The sequence below is a fragment of the Hippocampus comes genome, unplaced genomic scaffold (genome assembly GCF_001891065.2).
Source record: "Hippocampus comes isolate QL1 unplaced genomic scaffold, H_comes_QL1_v1.1 scaffold144, whole genome shotgun sequence".
In the NCBI taxonomy this organism is placed as follows: domain Eukaryota; kingdom Metazoa; phylum Chordata; class Actinopteri; order Syngnathiformes; family Syngnathidae; genus Hippocampus; species Hippocampus comes.
This window is the reverse complement of record NW_017805782.1, coordinates 991,548-1,000,812: the sequence shown is the minus strand read 5'-3', so window position 1 is coordinate 1,000,812 and position 9,265 is coordinate 991,548. Positions and strand designations below refer to the sequence as shown.

The 9,265-nt window shown below is 47.4% G+C and overlaps 2 protein-coding genes across 3 annotated transcripts in view; both read right to left on the bottom strand.

Annotated features, from left to right (window-relative positions):
* Positions 1 to 4,665: 4,665 nt before the first annotated feature.
* Positions 4,666 to 8,878, bottom strand: tcf23 (transcription factor 23). Of its 2 annotated transcripts, XM_019885031.1 has the most exons (5): positions 7,094 to 8,878; positions 6,754 to 6,914; positions 5,727 to 5,870; positions 5,466 to 5,630; positions 4,666 to 5,113 (listed from the first exon to the last, which is right to left on the bottom strand). In XM_019885031.1, the coding sequence occupies exons 2-5, from the start codon at positions 6,907 to 6,909 to the stop codon at positions 4,949 to 4,951; spliced, it is 630 nt and encodes a 209-aa protein (XP_019740590.1). In that variant the 5' UTR covers positions 6,910 to 6,914; positions 7,094 to 8,878; the 3' UTR covers positions 4,666 to 4,948. The 2 variants fall into 2 exon arrangements, with proteins under 2 accessions (XP_019740590.1, XP_019740589.1); XM_019885030.1 differs by having other exon boundaries at positions 6,754 to 8,878.
* Positions 8,879 to 9,079: 201 nt separating this feature from the next.
* Positions 9,080 to 9,265, bottom strand: part of ephx1 (epoxide hydrolase 1, microsomal (xenobiotic)) — a 4,060-nt gene continuing 3,874 nt past the window's right edge. The window contains exon 10 of the mRNA XM_019884917.1: positions 9,080 to 9,124. Coding sequence (XP_019740476.1) covers positions 9,080 to 9,124 — 45 coding nt within the window. The remainder of the gene's footprint in view (positions 9,125 to 9,265) is intronic.

Here is a 9,265-nt window from a genome sequence, read left to right as displayed (position 1 = left end):
CTCGCCTTCACATGCACTTTCCCTCAACAGGAAAGCAAAAAGAAGGCCATGACGAGGTACACACTGAGTTGTAGTTGGGGATTGCAATAATTTAGCTACCGCGCTCTGACATCTGATGCGGGAGAGTACTTTCAAACTGGTGAACTCTTTTTTTTTGTTTTGTTTTTGTTTTAAGTCTTGAAAGGTAAGACTATAAAGCGGCGCCTTCCGGGAGTTGACAGCGGCCAGAAAATCGGTCCTTGTGCGTAGCCAAAGGAGCGCAAGTCGGATTTGTGCCAGGTAGCAAGCAGAGAAATGTCCCATTTTGTCTTCATCTCGAGAAATAGCATCTGAGAGTGGAAAATGGCCAAGCTCAACTCCCTTCTTGTTGTGTGCGGGGTGCTCACACCACCTTGGTTTACTCTCGGTGATGTTTAGCCGCTCGTTCGGTGTTTCCTTCACATTCGCGCTGGCGGTCGCCTACCACAGAGTTGAAAGTGGCTCCTTTCCCGTCATCGCGCTCGCTTGTCGGCGTTTTACGATAACGGGGACCGAGTCCAATTTCAGGTTCTTTTGAACACCGCGGCCCCCGAACGAAGACCTGCTCGAAAAAACCCTTCTTGGAGACTGTCTTTGCCAGTATGTGACTCGTAATCACGTCTTTCTTTCTTCTTTTCTTTCATCTCGACTGTCGCTTGAGTACAGGTCGGGTTTTTTTTTTTGGAATCAAAGAATTCTTGCCCATCCCATCGTACACTCACCCATCCATTGTCTTCGTTTGAAATGAGAGTTTCATCACCGCGTGATAAAACTCCACACGGCCATCTTTGGTCACGCGGCTTCCAAGGGTTTGTTTCGAGACTGCGGTCTGAAAAGAGAAGTCAAGGATGAAAACCATTTCCGAACGGAATTTGAGCGTCTTAGTGACACTCTGCTCTTAAGAGAATTCCCCCCCCCCCACCACCAAAAAAAGCACAGTTCAGACAATCAAGGGGTGAAGCAGCTTTGAGCACATGACATTTTTTTTCGATGAGGATTTGACTGTAGCTCGCCGCTGAGATCGTTTGGAGCCAAGCAAATGTTTGTTTTGTCCTTCCGAAATACCTCAATTTTTGTCCAAGGCATATAGAATACAACGCTCGCCTATTTTCCGACAAGAGTATCTATTTGAGATCATATGTGTATATTTTTTGATCATTTCACATTAAGTCTCCACACATTTCGAGAGTAGAAATGTGATGTGGAATTCTATATGCAAACTATCCTTCTTTGTATCTTTTTTTTTTCCTCTGTTGAATAACAGGCCGAATTGGGAATGCAGACCGCTAAAACAACACCTGGCGTGGTGACGTTCATCTTGTCTACTTGTGGTTACTTTAGGTTTAAGGGTTCTTTTTTTTTTTTTTTTTTTTTTCACAAAGTTTTTTTTTTTTTTTGTCCAGACAATGGTCTTTTTTGGGGGGGGGGGGTCAGCAGCGAAAAACTCTTACCTGACTGACAGTTTGGCCGTCGCTTCAGCCTTCATCTGAGCTGTCACTGCCTTCCTGGTGACGTGCCTGAAAACCATCCGACGGGATCGGGATCGGGAACACCCCCCCCCCCCCCCCAAAAAAAAACTGTCTGGGGCAAAAAAAAAAAAAAAAAGAAACTGAACCTAATAAAACAACCCTTGTTTGAACGAATTGTTTTGACGGTGCTACATGCCACATTCAGGCGACTGCATTCACATTTTAATGTCAAGATGAATCGAGATCCTGTGTATGTGACGAATCTTGATTTTGAGTGATTGCATTTTTGCCAAATCTTTCATGAAACCTGAAATTACTTGAAGTGTATGTGCCTGGAACGTCGCCTTAAGTGACGCGTGCCTCAATCCCCCTTTGACACTGTGAGGAGAGCAAAACTGGAGTACTGACATTTGTTTGATCTTATTTATATGATTTTTTTTTCTTAAGATTCTTAAGGGTGCGCTATCGAAAACCTGAAAGCGGGTGAAAAAGCAGCAGACGCTGTTGACGGTCCAATACCGAGACACACTCGGCACCGCCAGGTCGCACAAAAATGACACGAAGTAATTTCTGCCGGGAATAAATATTGTTGATCACAATATTTATTGTTGTTTGTGTCCCATCCCATCTCACAAGAGTTCTCACTTAAGCATTCCAAAAAAAAAAAAAAAGAACCGAGTCGATGTGGAGCTGATTCCTCAGCTTCGGACGTGCCTTTATTTTGTTGTAACATCTCATTTGTTGTACAAGTGAGATCTTGTCGTGGAGAAATGACGTCAACCTTATTCCCGTCTGCGAAGAGGAACGATGGCGCAAAGAAATTGGAGAACCTCTTGATTCATTTTAGTCTTGATTCACGTTTCACTCGTCATCGGGTGTATGGAACGAGAGATTTGACTGATTCCAATTGTGATATTAAAGTGATTTGAAGGTCCTCGACTTCCTGGTGTCTGCGATTCACTCGACGCCGGTCCTCGGACTTGTTTCTTTCTGAGCGCGTGGCACGAATCCACAGCCGACCGGCGAGTGGCTTCGGAAAACAACCCGCCGTTTTTTTTTCGCTGTGAACAATGAATCCGAGTCATTCAAAGCGGCAAAGTTCTGTTCGTCTGGCGCACGAGACAAAATGGATCCTTGAAAAGCGTTTCCTTTTTCCTTTGGTCGACCTTTGACCTGACGGCGTCCTCCTTTTATATTGGATTCTTTTGACCCGCGCAGGTCCTCGTCTCTCGTCTTGATTCTATTTGCGTCGTTTCCCTCACAAGTCTCCAGTGTGTCCTCCCTCCTTCTTCTTCTTTTCTCCGTGTTCCTCTTCTCCCACTGCTTCTGGCCGTTTTGGAGCAACGAGTGCAGCCAAAACGGGGAGTGTGGCCACGCCGCACCATAAATTTCCCCCCCACCATCAGCGTTCTGGCCCGAGAAAGCAAAAGATGGAGTTTATCTGCAAACGTGAGCGGATGAGGGGGCAGACAAGTTGGACGCAAGCTGTCTTCAACATGAATCCGCTTGGATGGATGGATGAAAGAAGGCATCCGCCTACAGGTGGAGGAGCTCAAATGGACCACCGCTGCTTTGCTCATTTTTAACGACTTCTTTTTTTTCCCCCATTTGGACAATGAAACACTAAATGGTGGAAAAGAAAAGCTTGTCCGAAGAACAGGCTTCCACTACTCAGGAACCGCTTCTCCTCAGGAGGGTCACGGGGCGTGCCGGAGCCTATCCCAGCTGTCAGCGGGCAGTCGGCGGGGCACACCCCGAACCGGTTGCCAGCCAATCGCAGGGCACACAGAGACCAACAACCATTTGCGCTCACAATCACACCTGGGGACAATTTCCAGTGTCCCATTAACCCGCCACGCATGTTTTTGGCATGTGGGAGGAACCCGGAGTACCCGGAGAAAACCCACGAAGCCACATTCCACATAGGAAGGCCGAGGCCAGAATCCAAGTCGCAACCTCAGCACTGTTAAGCGGACGTGCTAACCATTCCACCACTGGGCTGCCATTATTAATGATGATGATTCTTATGATTGATTATTGTAATAGACATCCGATGTGGAGTTTGGTAATCAGCACAAAAAAAAAAAAAAAAAATCCGGTCGTTATCAGGAAGTTGACGTGACACAGCTGTTGGTCATAAGCAAAATTGGCAAATGGAAAATGAACATTACCGCCAGGTAACGTTGAAACGAGCTTCGACTGTACAAAGCGCGCGCGGGTTCGACCTTGGCATCCCAGACTCCAGACACTCCAAATTAGTCATCGCCACATACTGGAAAATGGGTGATGATGATGTCCCACAGGCCTCACCCCCTCGCCCGACAGATTCATGGAAGTAGCCTTGAACGCGGCCCCGTTGTACGTGGACCGCAGCCCGTGGCGGCGCTCCGGGCTGCGGTCCACCTCGCTCGCATATCAACGTGACTTACGAGTTGCTTTGGACTTCAATGCCGCGATCTCATTTGTGCAAGCCGAGTGTCCTCCTCAAAAGCGGCCCCTAAATCAGGAGTGCAAATCCATAAAGAATGTCAGAGCCGACCGCGTTTCTTTTTGGGTTGAAATCTCGAGCGGTGAAAAGGTGCGAATGTCTGTCAGGATGAAAGATGGAGGAGGGAGGACGGAGAGGACGAGGCTCTCCGTTTTCTGTCCTTCGATTAAGTACACATCATGTGAAGGCACTTCGCCGTCACGCTCTTTATATAAGTTGGCGCACAAAAAAAAAAAACAATTCATTGATGAGTTTGCTTGTCATTTCAAATCAGAACGTACAAGTGTCAAATGCTGCTAAATTGAAATCTTGATTTTGACCAGCGAGACCACAAAAAAAAAAAAAATCAAATAGACGTTTGGGAGAATGACACACGTTCAAACTACAGCAAAAGTTTCGTCCAACAAGAATTGAAAAACGCTTTATAGAATGTGCTTTTATTCTTGATCCTTGGGCTATTTTAATGAAAGGACATCACAGACACGTGACGAAGACACACAAAAACTGTGAGAAATTGTCAAATAACCATGCAGCATAATTCTCTTCGAAAATAACAACTTTGGGTGTTTAAAGGGCCAGTTTGCCGCTTAAAAACCACGAGCGAGATTTGAGCGTCGCCTCACACCTTGGTCTGTCTTTGATTGGTTATTTTCCCTCGGGCATGGTGGTTTTTAATTCATTAAAAAAAAAGAAAATAGAGCTCCAAGAGGGTTGATCAAGAGAGGGTTGCAACTATACACGAGCCTCGTTGGATCCTGAAGTGATTGTCACCAATGGCGACACCCTGACTGAAATCAATCCAAGCATGCTTGGATCCATTTTCACAGTCCGTCGTCGGAAAGTAGCACGTTCAAGGTCGAGACTTACCGTATGTCTGCAATAGCTCAACAATTCATTTTCCTATGTTGGAAAGAGAGCACCTGATGATGGTTTCCGCCAAGGTTCGGGAAAGTCGCTTGAAAGGGGGCGGAGGTCATTTGAGTGGCCGTCCCGTATGTTCCGAACGCTCCTCGCCTCCTTCCGCGGGACGCTCAAGTCGGTATGCGTCCGGTCCAGACGGAGGCGTCTGATTGGCTTGGACTCCGGAGAGCACCTCCCCTACGCTGCCGCAGTAGAGCAGGGAACGCATTGGCCATTTCTGCGGGAAGAGAATCATTTTATTTGGTACAAAGGCACTCCAAAAATCTTCTGAATAGTTCCAGACATATGCAGGAGCGGCTTTTTCATGGGAAAACGTAGGAGAGGTTGATCAGTAGTTTTTGTTATGTCTTTTTTTTTTTTTTTTAACCATCTATCATCACCATCAATCAATTTACATAAAACAAGCAGTTTTTCGGCAAATTGAGTTCAATTTCAATGTGAATACGTTGATTCCATTGTCGAACGGATCTGTTGATTTTTTTTTTTTTTTTACTCTGTACAATCAGGAAAAAAACCAAATCAACGGGGTCAACTTGTAGAAGGCTGCTTCTACTGCAGCTCAGCTTTACCTTAACTGGGTGCAGGTAACCACCCGGTCTTGGTGGCAAGGTGTACTCGCTCAGAGTTCTTCCCTGGTCCAGGATCTGTGTCAGGTAGGCTATGTAGTTGGTCGCCAGAACCAGAACATCCAGCTTGGACAACTTGGTGTCGCGAGGGACCGAGGGCAGGGCATCCTCCGAAAGAAATTCAACAGGAATCATGTTTGTTTGTTTCCTATTTCAGAGCAGACGCGTGTTTAATGACGACTGATTTTTGTTTTTGTTGAGTACCTGCAGGCTGTGGAAGGCCTGACGCAAGCTGCGCACACGGCTCCTCTCCCGTGCCGCATTTTCTGGCGAGTGATGACTGCGTGGCGCGCCGATGGTGAGCTTTTGAGCCCTCGCTTTTGATCTGGGCCGGCAAGCAGATGGCACCTGAAAGGTACACACAAAGAATTTAAAAAAAAAAATTAAAAAGAGAGCAAGCGAAAACATTCAGTAAACGTTTTGTACAATTTGTTTATTGTCACGTATGGTTCACTAAATGCGTAGGTTCAATCAAGTGTGCAACGAATAGTGGCCATCATCGATATCCTCACGTCTCCCCCAAACGCTAATTCAACTGCACAGAAGTACGGCATAACTATCAGGGAGAGCCCGATGTCGATTCCGATATTCGGTGGGATAAAATTCTGAGAGCCAATTCATTGGACGATGGATGAAAAATATCAATAGAATTGATCAGATCACTTCTGTTTTTCAGTCTCTTGCAACAAATCGAGATGAATTACAGGTTGAACATCTGACTTCAGAACAGAGGGGGGGAAAAAAAATCTGCAAAGAGCGACAGATTTTTTTTGCCGATTTCTTTTTTGGCAGGGAAAAAACATAGCTAATAAAACTAGCTAATATCATCCGATTAAATAAGCCGGCCGATTAATCAGTCAGGCCCGAGTACAAAACATTCTTCCGAGGACAACTTGCATTTCATCAGCTCTTGGTTAGCATCGGGGTCACATCAGAGCGAGTGAATTGAATGCTGAGGCCCGATAGAGACTCGGAATAGATCAAAAGGTCGCACGCTCATTAGATTGTCATTGTTTAAAAAAAAAAAAGGTCATTTAAATGTGAAAAAAAAAATTCCTGAAGTGTCAACATGGTAAAAGTGTGTATGTACTCAAAGTCATGTACAAAAACCATCTTAGCATATTAAACCATTCAAAGTACCCAAACTGTTATTATCCATCCTTTCGGTGTATCACGACGACGTTAAGAGTATTCTATTCTTTTGGAAATCTGCTTTTTTTTTTTTGCTTACCAGACAACGCAGCTCCTGGTCGCTGCCGATGCTGCCATGCCTGCGTTTTGGCAGGCATGGCAGGCTTCTGCGGGCGGAGGCCCGCTGGGTCTCAGGTTCTGCCGGTTGGTGGCTCACGGCGACCGATATGAGACTCTCCAAAGGATTTGCCGCCATGAGCGCTGTGGGGAAGAAGCGGATGGGCGCAGATGGCCCTGAGCTTTCACCAAAAGCCAAGAGTTGGCGTCTACGCCCAGCGGCTGGACACCGGTTGATTCCCGGGGTTTGACATTGATGGACTTAGACGAGTTTTGCCATGTATTCATCTGAGGTCAAGAATTTTCAGGAATGGCGGTGGCACCTGCGTCCAGGACCTCAACGATGAAGAAGTCCACGAAGAAAAGCGGGGAAGTGCATCAGCATCCGTCCAGAGCGTTTCCCCAAGCGGGTCCCGCCGTCTCTCTGCAGCTCCGTCTTGCGGTCTGCAAGCAGATATCCGAGTGCGTCAGCATCCGTCCAGAGTATTCCAAAAAAAAAAAAAAAAAAAAAAAAAGCGGGACCCCATCCGCCCCCCCTTTTGCGCCGTCTCGCTCGTTCCCTTATCGAGTGAGGTAATGTGGGGAACTTCGTGCGGGCCTTATCTCGGCCGCCCGGTCGGACTGATCCTCCCTGCTTGTTTGGCTGCCAAGAGGAGCACGCGGGCGGGCAGTAAGGCCACGGGGAGTGCGGGACAAGAAGGGGGTCCGGAGCCAGGGTGCTCTGGGGGGGGCTTGGGAAACTCTCAATTGTGGGAACAGCTGGACTCGGGTGGGACGGGGGAAGGTCAGGGGCAGCGCGACATTCACTGTGATGACCGAGACGTTCAATGCTTCTGGTATCAGCCTGACCTCGAAATAAACAAAAATGAACAAATAAATGACACACACACGCATACGACACATAGATAACAAATACGAGCGATACATGAATCTGTGTTCTAATCGTAAAAATTCTCAAATGTATGAGACCTGAATGCCCAGACTTGCCTCTTTTCCCCCAGCCGCTTCATCCGACTCATCCCGGTGGGGTCCCGAGGCCTTCCCAGGCCAACCGGGAGAGCGTCTCTGCAGCACGTCCTGGTTTTTCCTCCTCTCAGTGGGACGTGCCCGGAACGCCTCCGGCAGGCATCGTGACACGATGCCCGAGCCACCTCGTTTGGCTCCTCTCGATGCAGAGACTCGGCGTCTGGACTCCGAGCACTCATGAGGTTAGCAGGTGTGCCGGGGGGGGGGGGGCGTGAAGTATATAAAAATAGGAGTGAAGAACTCAACAAAGTGACAAATCTTTTTATTCATTCCTTGTTTTCAGGCTAAACATTCGGATCTCTTCAATCAAAGTCAAGAGTGCGATCAATAATTATTCTTCATTGTTGCGTTGCACTTTTTCCAATGCGCATTTACAAGGTTGTGAACAGGAAGCCCCTTCCGGAGCCAAGCAAACGCACGCCGGGGTAAAGAGAAATGATCGCAATCCAAAAGCTCGTTTCATGTTTACGGCAAAAACAAACGTCAAGCGAGCCGAGTTCATTCAAAAGCTTCAAGTGTGATAAGGCGTCGGCACAGGATGTTCTTTCGAGCGGCGCTCAATTACTCTACAATTATCTTTTGTTGTCAGGAGGGGTGCTTTCGAACGGGCAGTTTAACAGCAATGAAAAAAAACAATTAGTACTCGTGTCAAGCGGTGGCTTTCTGGCAACGATGAAGCGGACATTGAAATGTTCCACTTTTAGGCATGGCCGGCACAGCGGAATCACGCATATCAGTCGGAGGAACGCCCGGTGCCTTCTCGGCGCTGTCAACACAATAACACCAAGTGCCCGCTGACCTTCCATCTGCAGCTGCTGGCCCACAAGGCTGAGGGGAGTCTCGGAGGAAGGTAGAAACCATAAACAGCCGCAGGGGCGGCAGAGTAAACAGGCGCTCGACGTTTTCACTTTCAAACTCTTTTCAAATGTGTTCACATTCGGTTGAGCGGTGGTGGGGTGAGCGCTAAATCGTGTTGCTCGCTCCAACGTCTCAAACTCGCACTGCAAAAAGTTGAAATGTTCTTGTCATCGTTTCCACCACCTTGGGTTCGGTTTGCCACTCCGTGGTTCAGATCCATGAGCGCTAAATCGTGTTGCTCGCTCCAACGTCTACGTACTCGCACTGCAAAAAGTTGAAATGTTCTCGTCATCGTTTCCCACCACCTTGGGTTCGGTTTGCCACTCCGGGAAGTTTCTCTCCAGCTCATTTGCTCGTAGCCAAACAATGTGTACCGAACCAAACCCTGAAGGAACCGGTGGGGAGCATACAATCAATCATCTCATTCAATACTTTTGCTCGTAGCCAAACAATGTGTACCGAACCAAACACTGAAGGAACCGGTGGGGAGCATACGATCAATCATCTCATTCAATACTTCAATCATTGTCGGAGGCTACGCAACACTAGACGGAACTCAACAGATTCGCTGAGCTTTTATGTTTTTGCCTTTCTACGCCACCGCAACGGCT